General features: G+C 39.3%; 1 protein-coding gene and 1 long non-coding RNA gene across 2 annotated transcripts in view; one reads left to right on the top strand and one right to left on the bottom strand.

Moving 5' to 3' along the window:
• Positions 1–169: 169 nt before the first annotated feature.
• Positions 170–9,436, bottom strand: ACTL6A (actin like 6A). The gene is made up of 14 exons (XM_063337688.1): positions 9,298–9,436; positions 8,336–8,412; positions 7,969–8,143; positions 7,486–7,586; positions 6,014–6,111; positions 5,221–5,315; positions 4,847–4,953; positions 4,673–4,762; positions 4,418–4,479; positions 3,974–4,088; positions 3,540–3,620; positions 2,456–2,551; positions 1,262–1,348; positions 170–695 (listed from the first exon to the last, which is right to left on the bottom strand). Exons 1-14 carry the CDS (start codon positions 9,320–9,322, stop codon positions 615–617), a joined length of 1,290 nt encoding a protein of 429 aa, XP_063193758.1. The 5' UTR covers positions 9,323–9,436; the 3' UTR covers positions 170–614.
• A 152-nt stretch (positions 9,437–9,588) lies between these two features.
• LOC134517179 (uncharacterized) overlaps positions 9,589–20,193 on the top strand; it is a 38,839-nt gene continuing 28,234 nt past the window's right edge. The window contains exons 1-2 of the long non-coding RNA XR_010071564.1: positions 9,589–9,641; positions 11,556–11,699. This is a non-coding gene — a long non-coding RNA (uncharacterized LOC134517179). The remainder of the gene's footprint in view (positions 9,642–11,555; positions 11,700–20,193) is intronic.

The following is a 20,193-nucleotide window of genomic DNA, read 5'->3' as shown; positions in this document are numbered from 1 at the left end:
AAATTAGCAAACCAGTGCTTAATAGAACATTCACTACATGGAATGTAACACTGTCATTAGAGAGTCAAAGTTACACTGAACTGAGTCACTTTATAGTAGATTACTAAATACAAACTTTCAATTTTTAAAACAGAAGAGTAACTTTCTCTCCAAGTACTCACAAAGTTGCTCAAAATAAAAGACCAAATTTTATTTTTTTAAGAGAAAAATAAGAGCAATTTAAGGCCAAAGTACCAGCAAGGAAGACTAATATATTAAAGTAGACAACAGATTTTTAATAAATTTGCACGGGCATTTGCAAGGTTATGCCTCTACTCGCTAAACTGTAAAGCTGTTCCCAGGAAAAGATACTAGAGAAAAATAGACATTTATACAAAATTATAAAATGCTTGTTACATGAAGTATTGCTTTACAAGGGATGTAAAAATCTTTTTTCTATGATAGTACCAATTAGGTCTCTCAAAATTTCTAAGGTTTGTTAAAAATGGAACTTGAATTATGCAAAAAATTCAATATAAACTTTCTACAAAAAAGAGTCCATCCCATTCCTGAGTATGCTAAAGCTATAAAACAGAAGGAGCACGGAGCAGGCAGCAGTTTTCACAGTGAGAGGTCTAAGGACATTTTCTTTCTACACACTGTTTCCCTCCTTCTTCATATTCTTGTTTAGAAATCCACATCTGTTGAAAAGTACCCTACAAAAACAAAACAACACACACAATAAAAAAAGGTTAAGGGAAACATGATTAGCTTTTCCTAGGAGGAAAAAACTACCAAAGTCTTTACATTAAATGAGGTAAGAGGACTTGACCTGCTTAACTATTTCCTGTGAGTTTTATATCGGTAGCGATTAAACTAAAGACAGGAAGTTGCAGTACCGAAAGCTGATTTGTCTCCCTTTCCCATACTGCTAAATTAATCCCCACAAACCATTTTGTAACTCAGTAACGTATAGAATTAAGCTTGGGAATACGACGCAGAAACAGGTATGCTACTGTCATGGTGCACCATATACATGTCATTTCTAGATACCGTATTTCAAGCATGCACACCTTGCCATTAAAAATGGCAAGTTATTTTTTGAATGGAAATGCTCATATTGTCTTGTTTTTTAAACAGATTCTCTTTACCTTACCAGGAGGATAGACAAGACTGTGATTGCTATGGTAGTACAAACTCTGCAATGCACACATAGGTGTAATTACATTTTTGGGTGCCAGTGTCGCTTAGTGTAGCAACATAGTAACAGAGGTTTACTAACCAAAGAAGCCAAAATCGAACCACCAATCCAAGAGCTGAACCTCCGCTCCACTGTTGTGTTGTTCGCTATCAACTTCAGGCGCATGCTCTGAACAGAAAAGAAGGTAAAATGAAAGAACAATCATACAAATTGCAGGTGGGTGATCTTTAGGGAAAAGAGAAGGACAGCACAAAGAACTTGGTGTATATACCAACATGCGAGTGAACAAGGTCAATTTTAATAAACTTGCAATAATGCTCATCTGCCCTGTGCTTAGAATTGAAGAATAGCCATAGCAGAACAGAGCACGTGCGGCTTTTATCTTTGTCTCCCAACAAGGAGCAGCAGCAAATGTTTAAGGCTAGAAACAGGGCAGGTAGAGAGCAATAATGCTCACAGTATATATCATCATCTCTAACACTTGGCTACTTAAAACATGCACTGGGACTAAGATGTCTGACGTTGCTGAACTTCACTCCTCTGGTCCTTTTTGGACCCATTCATTCCTTTTGCTTTCAAAATGCCTTGTAGCAGTAAGATCTTTGAATTTCAGTGGGTTCCTCCTCGGCTATTATAGCAGCAGCAAGGAACTACTTTTCCTAGTTTCTCGTAACATTCATGATTTCGGAGTTGCTACAAGTAGAGCATTTTTTCTTGAATACGAATTTTCAAGAAATATCATAAGCTACATGTACTCTTGAGAACACAGGTGTAAGGTATTAATACTTTCCTTGACATCAAGTGATTTTAAAAAAATAAGTACAAGTATGTTAAACCACCAGGTTTTATCTACAAGTAGGCTGAGTTGTCCGTAGAATCCAGGAAGAACAATTCCCATGACAAAGTGACAAGACCTCAGCCAGAAAGACTGAATGTGCCTCAAGTTAGTCAGCAGCACTTCAGGAGAGGCCATCATGGGAAATAGTGACTGTTGCTGAGGGACAATTACAGAACTTAGAATCACAACCTGAAAGCAGGAACGGAGAAGTAAAATATCGAGGAAGCAGTTATAATATCTGCTGGAATTAATTTCATAGAAGAACTTGTTGAGACTTCTTTCTTTTCTTTAGAGAAGAGATTTCTTTACCCCACAGAAATCTCCTCAGCTGCTGGGTTCCTAACAAAGTCAACACTATGATACATGCTTGTGTATTTATACGGCGGAAAAGCAAAACGATAAGTAACTCAATGAAGCACTTTAAAGAGTTGTTTTACCGGTGGAGTTTTCTGAGACAGCTCTCTGTTCAATCTGTCCGTGAAACTCTGTATTAGAGTGTTTCCTCCTGCTACAATCACGCTGCCATAGAGGCCCTAAAAAGAGAATAAGTAACCTACAATGTTAACTCTGAAATCATTCTGAAAACAACTCTTTCACAGAACAGAGAGGAATGGCACTCAAGGACATATAATTGAGAGCAATAATACATACATCACTTGGTGCTAACAGTATTACCTCTCACAATCCAATTAGGTTTTCAATCACTTGAAAAATATTTGAAGGCAGCTTAATATTAAACTACGCAAGAAAGACAGAAGCTATGGGATTAATGATTCTAAATGATTTCACAGAATATTTTCTACTGTAGAGAACCCTACACCTACAGATACCTCCAGTATCCGAACTGTTGGTTTCCTTACAGATGGATGTTCCAACCACAAAGGAAAACCCCACAGCACTGCAACAGTTTTCAGTCTCACTAATGCTGCAGTTGGTGAACACAACTCATGGCCTGGCCTACTCAGCCAACCTGAGACGCCACGGAAGAGGAAAAATTTTTGAAACAACCCCCATGCAGTCCGTATCAAACTTGAATATTTTCAAATTGACACCTGAGAAAGTTAGAACATAGTTTTAAAAAGAAAGGTCTTCTTTTAAACCTCTTCTCTTCCTTCTATTCTCTACTTTCTAGACATAACCAATCATACGGAACTTTTGTCTATCTGCCACACACAAAAATCTGAAGGTAACACTCAAAGTTATGAGCATAAAATGCTCATTTGAAGCCAATCCAATGAATGTTATGCAGTGCCAGCCACAAAATCTAGACATTAGCTATTTATATATAGGTAGAAACACTGATTAAGAGTAAAAAATCCTGATTTAGCATTTTGTAAGACAAAACAGTAATTCTACGTGTTTCTCTATACAAATATGTAGTACTTAGAGAATTATTCTAATGTGTTTATCATCATCCTAGGAAATCCACATTTCTTCAACAACAGTGTTCTAGTCCCAAAAAATCCTATCAGCACAAAAATATCTATGCCTTAAAATAAAACATGTCTGACTAACACTTACCGGCCTGATGTCTATATCACACATTCCAACGCTTGTTGTGACAACGTGGCTCACACCCAACATCGTGTTACCAGATAAACCCTAGAATTAAAATTAGTAATCTACATATCATTGCTTCAAAAGAGAAAGGCATGCAGAAGCCCTGAATGAGTTGAATATACAGATATTACTAGAGGGAGCTAAGCATTTTTTAGGGAAGGAAAAAAAAAAAGTCCTATTTACCCATTCAGCGCATCACCACCCATTTTGAACTACATTTTGTTCTTTGCTAGCCCAACCCAAAACCAACACAGGCAAATTGTACCCCCAGGAGAACCACAGAGCGTAAATACACACATACAAATCACAAAATTAAGAACATCCTACAAAAGGAAGTAATGCAATAATCTAGTAATTTAAAGCCTTACAATTACTACATATCACAGTTATTTTACCTTTACATTAGAAGGATCAAACAATCCCTCTGGAATTTTTAGACGCTCAGCACCAAAGTCACAGTTATAACCGTTGGGGAACTCGTAATGAACGGTTGGCATCTGTGCTGCTACCCTGGAGCATTCATCAGAAAGTAACACATTAAAGCAACACAACATAAACAGGATGTTAAGCTATCTAAGTAGCATTATAAACCAAAGTTTCAACTGGAATATTGAGATACATATGACTTACACTTTTGATATTTATTATTATCTCATGCATCTTGGAATTAAATAAAAAAACCTACCACCTGTATGTACACTGTATTTCTACTTTCAGAAATAAACAGATTTTATCTAGAAACTTCTTCTGTAATAAACCCAGCTAACAGCAATAACAGGCGAAGCACCCCACGCACAACTGATAATCAATTTTACAAGAAGAAAAACAGAGTGACGTACTGTTCATCATAGGTTGAATCTGATACTTGGAGGACAGAAGCTTGAAAGTCCTGAATGACACACTATGGAGTGAAGAATAACATGGTTATATCAATTTCAGTCTTGAGTTTGAAAGACTTTTTAAAATTGATACTGATTTTTTTTTTTTTTAAAGACTTTCTAGTTCTTCAAGAGGAAAACCTGATATACTTGCAACCAAAACCTCTTTATGAGATGCCTAGGGAAGTTTGAGAGTGGGAGAAACGACCTACTTACATTACACATGTAGTTGTGCCAAGACCTAGTGACCTGGGGTAACTTCTCTTTTCTCTTCCAGTTTGCTGGCGACCCCTCACGAACTGCCTCCTGAGATCGGAGGAAACATGACCAACAGTTAACCATTCAAGCTTCTCCCCAAGCACGCACTACTAAATAAAGTTCCTTTCCCACCTTTGAAGCAATCATATATGGAGGAATTATTTCTATGTTCATCTCTTGAAACAATTCCCGGCACTGCATAGTAATAAAGTCTCCTGCAAGCGGTGATTTTACAATACCTAAAAGTCAAAAAAAAAAAAAACAACAACCCTGAACTAGAGAAACAAAAAACCAAATACCACCCCCCAGCCTAGAAAGCACTGAAATAATGAATAAATTCTCCCAACAAACTATTTGTCAGTGAACACCATTAGGGTTTGTTTTGGTTTGGGTTTTTTTCCATATTTAAGGTGATAGAGTTTTGTTGTTTTTAAATCTGTGTAAAAGCAGAAAGAAAGCCAACTTGACCTTGATACTGCAATGCTGTTATCCATGAAAATTTTTACCTTGCTGAAGTACATATCCATCATGCACTGGAATAGCAGTGGTGTGTGTTGCTCCGCTATCCAAAATGAGACCTGTAGATCTCCCATTAGCAAAACTAGCCACAATGATTAAGGAAAATATTGTAATTTTCACCTTAGGAAAAAAATATTGCCATGCAATTAAGAGCATAATGAGGAATGAAGACCCTGATGTGTTTTTCATTGGCTCTACAAAAGGATTTGCCATTTTCAAGTGCAAATCATCTTTCTATGAAGCGCACCACCTCAAAGAGAGAATGGCATTTAACTTCTGTCTGTGAACCAACTTGAGCTTTGGACATACAAAGGTGAGACTTCAAGTCAATACGATGCAGCAAGCTCTAAGTGTATGCAATTAATTTAGACTCTGAAGCTGAAACATGTCATTACTTTAAAATAATTCCAAATATTCATCTTAAGGCTATGGGAACTTCAAGCTCTAATTACTGTATTTAGTAGTCTGGACAAACACCATTTCAAGTCTGTAATATTCTTACTCATGGTATACAATGGGGGGGAAAAAAAAATAAAATAAAAGAGAGACATCATCTTCAAGGAAAACAGTCGCATCAGGAGAATTTCACAACTGAGCTCTAAAGCTCAGAAACAGCCCTAAAGTTCAGAAACAGAATTCGTTTACTTCATCCTTAGATGTTTACGGAAAAATTAATTTCAGAGAAGTTAGACATGCTGTTTTACTAGGAATTACCTAGAATAAGTTTACTGTAATTTCTGGGAGGTAGGGGGGGAAGCAGTGAAACATTCCAAAGGATACGCTGTTAGGACAGCTGTTTTGCACAAGAAAAAAGCAGGGATGTTGTAGTGTTCAAACATCAGTTCAGTCAGTTTTTCACGCTTTGCTCTAGTATTCCACTAGAAGAAAAAAAATAAGCCAAACCACAAATAAGTGACCAAGAGCAAGATATGTTTATATTAGAACACACTAAGAGAATGCTAACACATTAAAGAAGTAATTAGAATTATTATACCCATGGTTTCAAATCATATTAAAATTCTATAGAGACAGATTTCTAGTAACTTACTTCTTTAGAACCTTTTTTATTCCAATTCTACTACAATACATTAATGCTTATCCATCACACAGAAATAAAGAAGTATCGACTAACAAATACAGAAGGACCTCTTAAAATGAAGGGCAAAAGTGATATACTCTTTTACTGTTAAAATAGACATTTCTTTACGCTTCTACAGCTCTTCCAGTATCAGCCTCTCAAAGAACTTTCTAAAACAAGTAACATGCCCATTTTACAAGGGGAAAGATACATGAAATAACTTGCCCAGTTGAAAGAAAAATAAATCCAGATTTTCCTGTTTCCAAGGTATTTTTCTACTGTTCTACTGTACTTGCAGTTAAGCCAGAATATATATATATCAAATATTCTACACATTGCTGAAAACATCAAGTTTTTTCCAAGCCAATACATTAAAATAAGATTAGTTCTGTAAGGAGAATGCCAACGGGAACCTCTAATCAGACATCCACTGAGTCATCAAACATGAAATAACCATTGCAAATTCATCCATACTCCACAAGCTACAATTCAACACAAGGGAATAATGAAAAAGAAAATCCTTTTAATAAGATTTTATTAAAGATAGGCATAACTTTTATATGGCATGTCTACCTTTTGCATTGTGACTTTAAGATCCACCCTTCAAATGCTGAGCATTATTAAATGACAGAAACCTTGTCCACGTTTTCCCAGAAATTTGTATTCGCTCACTTCACTTACCTTACAGGGCCGTTTACAGAAATGAAGACAGAAAAACCAAAACTTCTCCACTATAAATATTATTTTCCATCATGTAATATTAGTTGTAAGGCTGAACAAAGCGACAGATTTTCAGTGGCGTTTTATTAAGTGTAACTTAATACATAATAAGACATCCAAATATATTTTTGCTTTTATTCTAGGCAGTAAAAAGAGATTTATGTTTTCTTTAATTTTGACTCCTTTTTGATAAGTGAAAAACAATAGCACATTGTAAATAATTTCTAATGTAACTCATGCAAACTATTTCAAGTTGTTTTCTTTTTTAGACATGTTTCTTAAACAGATTACTTCCCAGAACCTGGCAAAGTATTTTAAAATTGTTATTTCTGCAGCTAAGTTTTAACATTCGTAACCTTCAAGCCAATGTCAGACTTGCCCAAGACTCGTGTTTGCAGAGTCAGCAAGAAGATACAGTTAAGACTTTTCAAAAGGCAAAGCTGCTTTTACTCACCGGTGCTTCGGACATAAGGACAGGATGCAAACTTGCTTCAGATTTAATATGCATCTTGTAAGTGTGATCCAAAATTGCCTGGAAACTATCCCAGTCTTCAACTGTAACAACATTGAAGTGAGCAGAGTAGTTACTTCTAAGTTTTGTTCCATTTCACAAATACATAAAGGTTTTCCAATGCCTTTTTTGTTTTATTTTGAGTAGAGCTCCTTAGTCGAAAGCTGTCCTCAGCAGACATACACCTCCCTTCATAGCTTTGCAGAGTTCTCTTCTCTGTAAGCATCACGATCATAATGTTTCAAGAATTATGATGAAAGTCCACTGACTCTGTAAACCAACTATACTTCATGCAATTTGTAAATCAGGTATCCGTTCTTACGGCTTCTGTTGCCATGCATAGCATATGTTTACATGAAACCTAGGACTTTTTGCAGCCTAGCAATGCTATTTTAAAAACAGGTAGAAAAAGACAGAGCACCATACTCATTCCGTTTTTTAAAGGTGAAATGGCCTCCATATTTTCCCTCGGAACTCTCAGGGCATTGGTGTCTATGTAGTAAGTCGGGCCTCCTTGTTTGCCTTTGTCACCATCTATCTCCATCAGAGTGCTGCCATTGTCCCTTTCTAGCACCACACCAATGGCTGTTGGAAAATCAACCTGTAAGGCAAAAGATAAGCAGTATATAAGAATTATTAATGTTTTGAGTGTTTTTTTGCTCATAAATTCAGAGCTTTCCTTACACAATACAGTCAGAACAGAAATGAGCATATTCTGAAAGCTCGTAACTAACACACAAGACCTAAGGCACAAATTCATGTTTTATTTCTATTGAGTCACACAGATTCTCACCTTTGGGCAGTCCTCGCCTGCATAGCCCGCTCTCACTGTGTACGAGCCAATGTCAAAAACAAGAGCCCCAACTTCATCTGAAAAGATGAAGAGATAGTGAATGGTTATTACGCTCTACCACGATCGTGAACTTTTTAACTGCCCCATCTGGTTTGCTCGCAAAAGAAGAAAAGCAAGTCGAAGCATCTTTTCCAAGGCAAGAAGAAACTCTATTCATACCTCCAGTTACCAGAGAGCTATTACAAGACTACAGATACGCTTTAACTAGGACACTGCAATACCTTCCTTTAGCAGAAGTAAAACGGGAATTCTAACAGAAAAGGGACAACATAGTTGCATCTAAAGATGACAAAACTTTCAGAAAGTGCTAACTTGACAGTCACCCGAATCCAGGTGAGCTCAGACCTCCCGGGGGCAATGAGAATTAGCAAGGTGGGCCTGAAAACACCAATTCTGTCAGTGGGGGCTGCCACACCTCACCCCCGTGGGCCCCGATCCTCGCTGAGGTGCTCTGCACGCCCTCGGGAAAACCAAAGTCTGAGGCAAAACACCTGGACACCGCTCCTCACGGAAGGGTGGGCAGAAGTGCCCTGGGAGGAAACGAAACCCCACTTTCCACAGCGCGGGGGGTCTTCTGGGGCCAGCCGGCACTCGAGCGGCGCTAATTCAGCCCAAGGCCGGGGCTGAGCCAGTCTCCGGGGAGAGCCGGGAGGGACGTAAACAAGGCCTGCCGCCTCCTCTTCCTCACGCATGCTGCGGAGGAACCGGGAGGGCTGCGGGAGGGTTCTAGGAGGGTCGGGCCGCGGCCCCCCGCGCCCGGGGCCTGAGGGAGCGGCGGGAGGCGGGAAGCGCCCGCGGGAGGCTCGCACGCGCCGCCTCACGGGACGGCGCCGATCTCCACGGTCGCCGGGCGGGGGAGGGGAGGAACGGAGGACGGGCAAGCGCGGAGCCGCCGGACTCACCTCCCCCGTACACGCCGCCGCTCATGGCTGCTGCTGGGCCCGCGCTACCCGGCCCCGCCGCCCGCCGGCTCCTCTCCTCAGCGACCCGGCAACAATAGCGCCTTCGCCCCGCTCGCCACCGGTGATCAGCCTAACCTGCAGGCTGCCGCCTTGCCGCCAATAGCAGCGCTCGCCGTTCAGCAGAATGGCCAATCGCGGCCGGAGAAAGGCGGGGCTATGCCGTGGGGAGCCAATCACGAGGCAGGAAGCGGAAGGCGGGCAAGCAGGCGGGCAAGCAGGCGTGGGTGCAGTGCGCGGGTGCAGTGCGCGGGAGCGGCAGTGTGAGGAGAGTGGCGAGGCGGGAGGTGTGAGGAGCGAGACGGTGGTGCCTGGGCGGGCAGGTGGGGTGGGGAGGGTCGAGGGGAAAGCTGCTGGGTTCGGCGGGGTGGGGAAAGGTAGCTTGGGAATCCCGAGGGCTCATAGGGTGGGCTTGCTGCCGCCTGAGGGGATAGGGAGGAGCGCGGTGAGTGGAGAGGGGCCGCTGTGGAATGGAGCGACAGCTATACTACAGCGGGGCCCTCCCTGGCCCCTTCCCCTGCTACTGTCTCTGCTCCTCTGGGCTCTTCCACCGAGAATAAAACGCGTTTCAAGTATATCTTGATATCCCAACCTTGTGGTGTTCCTTTCTCGCTTGGGGCACCTCTCTGCACCTCAGACCTTGATCCTTGAGGCGAGCTGGATGGTTGGGCAGCTCTGGTTTGCCAGCTCAGCTGCCCGTTTAGCTGTTGAACTTGTAATTAGGATTTTGGATTGTCTTGTTTGGCATCAAGAGTTCTCAGCCAAACTTGGTATTCAGACAGAACGACCAGAGGGGAAACTATAAAGTTGTAGGAATTAAAGGGAACAAAAGAAAGACCTCAGGCATAGCCAGAGGTTAACATCAGAGAAAATTCTAACTGGAGAGTGGGGGAACTGGCTTAAAGTACAAGCATTCCTGGTGTGCACCTTTTTGAATTCCTACATGAACTGATGTGGGGGGTTTTTTTGAGGGCTGGGGAGTAGTTGTGTGTGGCCTAGTATAATCATGAGTGTTCTTTTCAAGTTCACGTAAGATGTGTAACTTACTGCTGTAGTAAGGATCCCCAAGTGATTAGATTTAGTCAGCATAATAGAATTACTTTTTTTAATTACCTTTACATTTACCTATAAAGTGTTACATAGCATAATATTTGTCTTAATAGCAATTGATTATTGAACTGTAAACAATTTAAAAGTGTTTCTTATGTTTTCATCGTAAACCAAAAATTAGTGCTATGAGTCTCACTTTGTCCTATTATGATAGGGAATTCAGAACTTCCTACAAAGCTTTGGTTGTGACTTAAGTTTCAATTATATGTCCTAATTTACACTGAATTTAATCAGTGAGGTAAGAAGAGAGAGAAAATTTACATTTGGTGTACCTGGTAGTTTTATTCAGGAAGTCTGTAAAGCTGTTGTAAATAGAATAGATTATTACAAATTCCATCAAGCTTTATGCTAGTGAAGGAGAAAAGTTCCCAAGATGCCGCAGTTAATCTTAGGCTGGTGACTGTCAGTCCCTCTTTAAGTGTCATTCTGAATCAAAACATAAGAAAAATATTAAAATCCAACAGTAGGGGACAACCAGTGGGGTGGGGGTTTTAAGCACAATTATGAGAATAGCAGGAGGTGATTGGACTTACTGACTCTCAAGGGCAAGGAATTTAATTTGACACACAGTTTGATTCTCAGTTTCTTTAATGAGGAAACTTCATAATTTTATTGTGCAACTAAGAAATTTGAAGTTTTTACATAAGTTATAATACAATACAACTACAAAATATAGATGCTAGCATTAGGAAGGTAAATATGAATACTACTGTTTCACTGATTATACCTCATGAAGTCAATGCACCTCGATTTTGTATTATGAAGTCTTTTAAAGTTAATGTGTTATCCTGATTTCCAGTATGTGGCACTAATACTCAAGGTACAGTTTGAGGAGGAGGAATTAATTGCAGATGGGAAAAGCAGTTCAGAAAATTTGGAATTACAATGCCAGAGGATCTTCATTTATCTCCTGCTTGTACTTACATTATTGTTGTATTAATGGTTCATTGTATTGATATTTGGTATTGATAATTGACACTTAAAGGCAGATACTGCTCTCTGCACGAGAGCTGCTTAAGATTGATCTGCACGCCAGAAACAAGCACAGCATTCTGCTGCTTTATTTTTAATTCCTTATTTCTTCAACACAGAAGAATTCCGGTGATGCCATCAGCAACTGTGTACCAGAGTAAAGAGGCTTGTGGCTGTGTGAGGCATGGAGCGAGGGCGTGCCTGGGCCTGACTCATCTTTACTGCTCCAGTGGCTGATCCGCACCGATAGTAGGAACTGCAAGGTAACGTGCACTGGAAATCATGCTAATATCTAGAAGTCTCAGGATTTGACAAGCATCAGGAAATAAAGCCAAATCTATGTAATCCTCAAGAAGCCTGGAGGATATGGGGAAGGAAATTTAGACTGACAACTGTCTAGGTTTTACTTTTCTCTGCCTTGCACTTCTGTAGGCATTTATATCAGTGGAAAGTGTGTAGAACATCATCACTGTGGTTTGATAACATTTTACAATGACTTTGCTTTACAACAGTGTGTATAACCCTACAAAGTTCAACATCCAAGAGAAACAGACTGCAGGCATCTTTTTTCAGCAGAGTCCAATCTTGCTTAGAGAGACACAGATCTAGGATTATTTTGGTGAATTCCTGCACATCATCCTATGTTTGCATAAGAGCAGGTAGAATCTAGAGCTTTGCCACCACCGTCCATAACATACCCAAATACTTTTGGGGTTTTTTAAAGTATTTTGCTTAGTTTACTCAGAAGCAAGGATTATAAAATCAAAGTAGATGGAAGCAATGAATGTATTTTATCTAGGTTCCCATATTGGTACAAATTGCCATAGTATCTTGGCAGGAATTGCAGGTGTAGGTATAATGGAAATTATGTGCTTTTCATGGGATATCACATACTGATTTACTGTATGTGACATTGTATGTAACAACTCTAGATCTAGACACTAACATAAATTGTCTATAGGAATAAACAGAAGCATAATTTTAAAAGTGAGGCATGAATCAAGGCACCAAATGATGAAGGTTACAAGTAAGCAAAAGCTAATTTCATCAGTGTTAGTCTGGAGAATCTGAAACTCCATCATTGTTGCTTTGAGATTTTTACAACTTCATTAAGATGTAACTGTTTCAAGCAAGCGAATTCACCTTTCTGGTAATACAAAGCAATGTAGAAAGTGATGTATACGTCAAGCCAAAACTGAACAGAATGATTTTTTGTTTCTCAACAAGCTGCACTGACTTCCCCATTGGGTGGCTGATGGCCTGTTGTTCCTGAACAGTGCCATACAACTGCCAGTCAGTCTCCCAGGCTGCAGTGCCAGCTATAGATGTGGCAGCAGACCGTCTGTGACAATGGGTTATTCATAATGTCTGTGTTCCTCCATGTTTCTTGATTGCAAAATGCGTGTTAAAGGTTTTATTTTTCTTATTTTCAGAAGAGGTCTTAAATGTTTATGTGAACTACAAAAGCATCTGTAAATGAAAAAGGAAAACAATCACTAATACTTATTCACGCAAGAACTTTGTATGACCTCTCAACTTTCCACTTTCTTTGCTAAAGTACTTGGGTACTTTCTCAATTTTAATACTTCCCTTCCTTACAGGGTTGCTGTGAGTATAAATACGCTACTATCCTTCTGCAGAGAAAGAGCTATAACACAAAATAGATGCTAAACCTCACTAAGGGGCCTCAACATTGCCACACCTGACGTTTAGGTTCTTACCTCAGACTGGAATCCAGGCACTGAGTTATGTTTCATTTAAAATGTACTAAAGATGGACAACTTAAAACTGGGTTTGTGACAGTGTAACCACTCTACAAGACGTTTGGCTTAGTGGTTGAAAATGCTGAGGAAAGGAGGTATGTCTGAAATCTGCCTGTGACTCCAGTAAGGTAGTCATGGTGATATATGTCCCAGAATCTTCTTTTGGAACTGGTGTGTTTAACTTGTCCTTTTGTGAAAGATCCATGACTCGTATTTTAGAACGTGATTGAAGGAAGAAGTGATGGTTCTTGCTGTTAATACACAGTCAATTTTCCATCACCAATAGATGGCCTGACTAGTTTTCGGGGGGTGAGGGGGGAGGAGAATGCATACTGAGATTACAGCTGACTCTGGCTGGAATAATGGCGGCTAGATACACTGGAGAATGGGGAAAAAACCCGCATAATATTAGTGCTGTTTTCTTGTTCTGAACCGTAAGTGGTTCCTGTGAAACCAGACTGGAGGGTTCCCGACCACTTTCCTTGTTTAGCTCAGGCACAGTATGAATTCACAGACACAGATTAAGTGTGAAGGTGGTACGGCACCATTTGCCTGGGACTGGTTCTGAGGTAAGAATTCTGCTAAGCCAGCCCTGGCCAGAACTTAAGTGTGCCTGTATTGCTCTTCTCAAATGAGTCTCTTGTGTACATATGTCTCACTTGGCGCAGATCTGGCAGCACTTACTGTTTCAGGCTTAGCGCTTGGTCTGTAGTCACTTTGGATTCTTGCAGGGCTTATTAGCTTGGCAGCTGGGCCAAACCTGACCTGGCTCAGTACCTCTCATCTGTACAAACAAAGCTACTTACAGTTGGGAAGCCAGCTTAGCCTGATAAACAGAAGATCTTTGTATCAGCTGAGCCTTACCATTATATGAGGCATTTTGATCCCCTGTGCTAGAATGGAAATTTGACTGTAATAGCTGAACAGGTAGCATGGAGTACAGATCTCCTTTGCTTGGTTAGATGCTCTGTCTTCAGCCTGATGAGCTGCAAATTCCTATTCCCAGCTTTCAAGGCGGATGCTATGTTTCCTCACTAGTAGTTTTGAACTGTGATACCATGCAGCTAAGAATCACGGCTCTGTGCAGCCAGGGGTAAGGAATCCAAAAGGATAAAAGTTAATCCTGCTGATTAACCTGCTCCTCTGAGAGAGAAGAGCCGTGAGTCCCTATTTCTGCATATGCATTCTTTTTTGGGTGAAATACGGCAGTCTTGGGAGTACGGCTGTAAGGGTGGGCTAATCAATGATCTTATGGGAGTTGTGACACTCTTTTATGTTACCTTTTTGGAACCCCGTTAGGCTCGGAATCTTGACCTGTTTTATTATAGAAAGCTGCTTTCACTTGGCATCTGGAAATGTTTGTTGTGAAGGGGACGTTTTGGTGTCACCACGTCTATTCTGTAAAATGCTTGTTTTACTACCAGGACAGGGCATAGGCAAAGCAGGGGGCAGAGACACTGGCAATCAACATCAATGTAGGTGGTTTTGGAATACAAACTAGAGTAGCATTATTTCTACTGGGTTTCAAAAAAACAAGGTATCAGCTTGATTTTCTAGATTTATGTATTACTGTATCACAAAAAAATAGATTGTTATAAACTTAATTATTAAATGGTCGGTCAGTGAGGGAAAAATAATAGTGTATTTGCTGGATGGGTATGTTTGCAAAGAGATTGTCGGGTTTTTTTTTTTTTTTTTTTTTCCTGAATTCATTCAGGTCATTACTATGACAAGTGTGCACTTTATCGTCCAAAATGAGTATGTAGAGCAATGCAATTGCACTCCAGCAAGAAGTCTGATGCAGAAAAGGGTGTGCTTTCATTCAGGAGACACTGATTTATACAGGGAAGCTTAGTATTGCAGTGCTTTATCTGAATATTTATTCACAGAAAATCTGTATTCTAGGGCAGTCACGCTACTACTCTTCAAAATTATCATCTCCTAAATTACAGCATCAGCACACATCTGTATTAGTATGCTTCATTTTAAAAAGCCGTTGGGGTGGTATAGAACATCTTTGCATTATTTGATGATTATTGAAATTGCTGTAACAGATAAGTTCATGGCATTTTTAATAACTATTATAAGAATTCCGATTTTTATATCACATACAAATTTGCAATCCCTTTTTCTTCCACTTATGGGGTTATCTTGGAGTCTGATTCTTCTCTCTGACCGCTTTTACGCTGGCATAGCGTCTTCTATTTCAGTGCAGCAGAACTGTAGCCAAGAGGTGCATCAGGCCCGAGACATCTTCCTTGCAAGTGAAACTGAGAGGAACCAATGTTTCCAAGTGTTGTCAGGAAAAGATGTGGTACAGTGCAGAACTTGACAAGGTCTGCAGGTGATGATCTTTCCTTGAGTATTTATATGTCACTTTACGTGTGTGGGTAGTCTTCATTATTTACTCCTTTATATGAAAATTAGCTATGACATAGAGCATACTGGCTAGGAGGGTGGTCAGGGATGTTATTTCTCACAGGAAGTAAACAGCATATAAGAGCACCACTCCATCATAGTCTCAGTATTTTGTTTTTATTAATTTCTTGAAACTTTTAACTATCGAAGGCTTTTAGGGGGAGAGTTTTACTATCGCTCATGATATTTGTTTTCTTTGAACAATTAAGAAAAACAGAGATAGAAAACTGTCAAGCACCGTGGAGTGCTTGTGGTAGGGGTGAGCTAACGTGAGCAAGTCTCGGGTATTTTTAAGCTAGTGCTTTTAGGAAAACTGTGCTTGTGCTACCTTTTTGATTGCTTCCACAGATGATAAGGTTGCAGTGTAAGCTGTATTACATTAGTTGACAACAGATAATCTATCTAGAACACAGACTGCATTAATATCTTTATCCTAGTAAGAGCTTGGATCACAAATTTTTGCTTTTGAGACACACAAAAGAATCCAAACATGAAACACAACTGGAGGAAACCAGGCCTTTTAAGCTATATTTCTCAGAAGCTGCTTATTTTCAATGGCTTGCTTAGATCTGCCTTAAACAAAGTTGTACAAACAGTTTCTTGAAGCTAGCGCTTTCACGCTTGCTGGTGCTAGCACAGGGATAGCCAGTCTTGGGAACTTAAAATCTACGTTGCTTACTGGAAGTTCTAGTGGTGTGGATCCTGAGGCTGTACCACGTACCAAAGTGTGGTTTGGTTGACTTGGTAGCTGAAGGTTAATCTGAACTAGCAGCTCTGAAAGTAATTCAGGAGAGACTGCAGGTGTCACCATCATTTGGTCCCGAAAAATTCTGAAGACTTTTACCTCCCACTGACTAAGCTGATCCTTTCTTCGGATGAATCACTTAGAATAACATCAGTAGTAACTTACTTATCTGATTATTTCTGTCTCCAGTCTTTTTTTTTCTATGTACTGACCAATTTAATTTAATTTTCTAATGTATTGGAAAATTTTATCAGTGTATGGAAAGGATTCTTTAGGATTGGCAATCCACTTTTCCATCAGGCACTACATATATTAGATTCAGCAGCATGACTGATGCACAACATCGTGAAATGAGTGTAAAATTCTGTTATTGTGCCTCTTCCTAAGATTGCCTTGTTCCCTGTCTGCAGTTCTGCACCAGTGTCTTCCCATTCTTCCCGTTCACTGACTGGATTTGTCCCCGTTGTGCTGCCCAGAACATTCACATGAGTCAATTGCACAAGCTGAGTCAAAAGCAAGTTGGTAGGGTTGGGCATGATTCAAAAAGATGAAAGTTTTATTAAGACCATCTTTTTGCAAAACCACAAAGTTTTTGTATATTAGAAAATACTTTTTGGTCTTACACTTAACATTTCATACAAAATATGTCCATGACAGACTGCATTTTTTCTTAAAGAAGCAAGTTTGGGAACACTGAGGGTAAGATTTTTGTTCAGTTGTGGTTATGAGTGGAAGGTAGGTGGAAAGTTTGTAGTTGAATCTAAATTTCTACAAAGGGTAATTGTGAAAAAATGAGATGCTTAGATTTGGACCATCAAAGAGGAAGATTCGTCGGAAGCATAGAGCAGGCATTGGCTATCTACATATTGGTGAACTTTGCCTTCTGTGGTTTTTAAAAACAAAGTAGTGCTTGTTATCTTCCTGTCAGGAAAAATGTAATATCAGAGGTAATGTTATTCTGAGGTTTCACTTCACTCAGATCAAGATATTTCTGTCAATTATAACCCATCAGAACATTTGCTAGTATGATGTTGCCAGAGTTTAAATAATTAAAAATGAGTTGTCTTCAGGAAATAAATAAAGTACACCTAATGAAGCATTATCTTTTGAATATTCTTTTTGTGTATTACTTGTTTTGTCATAAAATCCAGTCACTTGCAATGGCTCATTCAGCCTTTTTGGAAAATTGTCATGATACAAGTGTATGGCAGTACACTAATCTTCCTGATTGCAGGGAGATAGTAGATTTTGAAAATAATAGAAATGAAGCCCTTTCTTATATAAACTTTTTCAATGATAGCACTGAAAGCACTTTTTAAGGAATTAGAATCTTTATTCACATTGTACAGATGGGGATGTGTTTTGTGAGAACTCATCCAAGAAGCCAGTAGTATAGCAAGTAGTATAGCCTGTAGTATAGCTGAGAATTCAACTTCCGTCTTCTTAAATCTCAGCTCACTGCTCTAGTCATGAGGAGAATCAGGGCCCTGCTGCTGATCGTGCAATGTCATGCCTTTGCCACACCCTGAAACCGAGGACTGTAAGTGTTGCTACATCCATAAGGAAATCTCACTATTCCAGAGCAACTGTTCTGATAAAGTTGGTTTTTGACGTCAGCTTCTTTATTTGGTGAAGTAGTGCATGTACGTCTCTGTACAATTGCCAGGTCAGAGTCTTCCTTCTGTTACACTCAGAAAATTATATTTTCTACAGAATTTCGTTGGTAGAAAGGTGTACATTGTGTTTGATATGATGATTTGTCCTACCTTTATAGTTTGTTTGCTCTTGAATGACCTGGATGTAATTTTTTAACTACAGGAGTTGGCAAAGTTTCTTGCCCTTATTCTTGTATGAACAAGCTGGGCTTCTAAAGCCTGTCTATCCTCTTCTTCAAGGACACCAAAGCTGAATGCATCTAAATTTCAATGAGTGCTAAATTTTACTCCTTAAAGTTTTAACTATTTGAGTTTAGGTAGTTAGGTACTGAAATACCCTAGTTGCAGCTGCTGGTTACTTCTGTTTCACGTCAGGTTTGAGAGGGGGCAGAGTTCAAATACATCTAATGTGTTTTCCTCAGTTCAGCACAAAACTCAGTTGTCGTGGTAGAGCCATTCCCATCCAACTTTTCCATAATCGCTAAGTGGTTAGAGCAGCTACCGTGGTTTGCATACTTCTTTAGCTCTTCTTATTTCATCTCTGAGAATTGCCCCTTCCTTTAGTTTATAAAATGATCTGAGTGCTAATGCTTTCCAATATGCTCTTTGGAAGTTGGCTTACGTGCATTTAGGAATCCAGAAATCCTGAGGTCCAAAGAAGAGCAAGTCAAAGGATGCCTGACCCTGAATTGTAATTGGTAAGATATGCAAGCAGGGGTGGAAGATGCTTTTCTTGGGTTTTGTACCCGGAATTCCTTCAGTTTTACTTAATAGTGTAAAGAAGGGTGGTGCAGATGCTAAAGAATCTGAAAGCAGATTTCCTTTTTATCTTGCTTGTGATTTTTTTTTTTCCATCTAATTGTGGAAGAATTAACCACACCCACATTTCTCTAGCTCTGTGATGTACACTTCATAGTGGGGTCAAATTCACTGTGATCACGCTTTGCAAAAATAACAAAATGCTTTTTAATTTGTTCTCTGATGTTTGGCTGGAATCATGTCGTCTTTAGGCAGAATATAGTTATCGGCAACACTAAATACAACTGCTAATGTTTTTATTTCTAATGACATAAGCATAAGAACTTGTATAATTTTTACAAATGCATTGTTAGGGAAAAATGAGGGTATGAGAGCTAATTTGAATAAATGTAATAATAAGTAACTTCACATATCAATAAATAAAGTGAAAAGGAATAATGAAAAATGCATCCACTCCTGTCTGAATACCACTGTGAGCTAATTTAATGGGAAATTTTAACAGAATTGAAAAAAAAGAGAATAAAAACAGTGTCTGAGTTATTAAAATCACCAGAAACCAATTTGCTTCAATTAAAGACTTACAGATGCTCCCGTGTTTTGATTAAAAAAAAATTAGAAAGTTTCTTATTCACCTCGGCAGGCATCTCTGCAAAATGGAAGGTCCCTTGTGCTCCTCTGAAGCCATTTAATGCATATGTGAGCATGGATTCTCAGAACTATCTATAATGCATATAGTGCTTTTTGCTCTCAGTGGCTTTTTTCCCACTCTCTTTACGTCATTTGCCATTTGTGAGGGTTGCCAGGGTAATGACCAATCATCCCTGGAGAGATGCCTGCTAGTAAGGACAACATAGGCTTTCTCTTTTTTGGTATTCTGCAGTATGTATTTGAGAGCTATTCTAGCATCAAGATTGCAGAACTTTTGTTTAGTTAGTAGGGAGTGAAAGTTTACAGAGTATGAAATAACAGCTTACAACTGCTGAGGTAAGTGAGGATTTTTCTTTTCTATTTTATTAATGGCTCTGTCTGGATTAATTCAAAACATTGAGCATCATTACCAATTTTTTTTTTTGCTATGTGTGTAGCTGACCTTGAAATTAGTAATAGCAGAGAGATTTTGCCTAATTTGAACAATGAAATCTTAGTAGTGCTGCATCTACAGCAGGTCAGGATTTTATTTGCTTTGTAATTATGAATCCCACAGCCTTTCTCACCACTACATTCACCATATACATCCACTCATCCCAAAAATATTTTCAGGAGAATTAAGTAAAAACAAAAAAACCCACAGTGTGTTGTAATGCAGATTACAGAGCATTAACTGTGGTTGCCTCTAAGGCAAACGGGAAATTCTGAATAGTCTTCATTGTACTGTATGTATATAATAGGCCACATCAACTGGAAACTGAAAATCCAG

This window comes from Chroicocephalus ridibundus, chromosome 6 (genome assembly GCF_963924245.1).
Source record: "Chroicocephalus ridibundus chromosome 6, bChrRid1.1, whole genome shotgun sequence".
Classification (NCBI taxonomy): Eukaryota; Metazoa; Chordata; class Aves; order Charadriiformes; family Laridae; genus Chroicocephalus; species Chroicocephalus ridibundus.
Note: the sequence above shows the minus strand (reverse complement) of the source record. Positions and strands in the feature narration are given on the sequence as shown.

Coding starts and splice junctions, on each gene's coding strand:
- ACTL6A (XM_063337688.1), bottom strand. CDS start 9,322: ATGAGCGGCGGCGTGTACGGGGGAG. Junction 7,587..7,968: donor ACCTTTAAAAAACGGAATGA/GTATGGTGCTCT, acceptor ATGTTGTTACAG/TTGAAGACTGGGATAGTTTC. Junction 1,349..2,455: donor TGTCTCAGAAAACTCCACCG/GTAAAACAACTC, acceptor TTTTCTGTTCAG/AGCATGCGCCTGAAGTTGAT.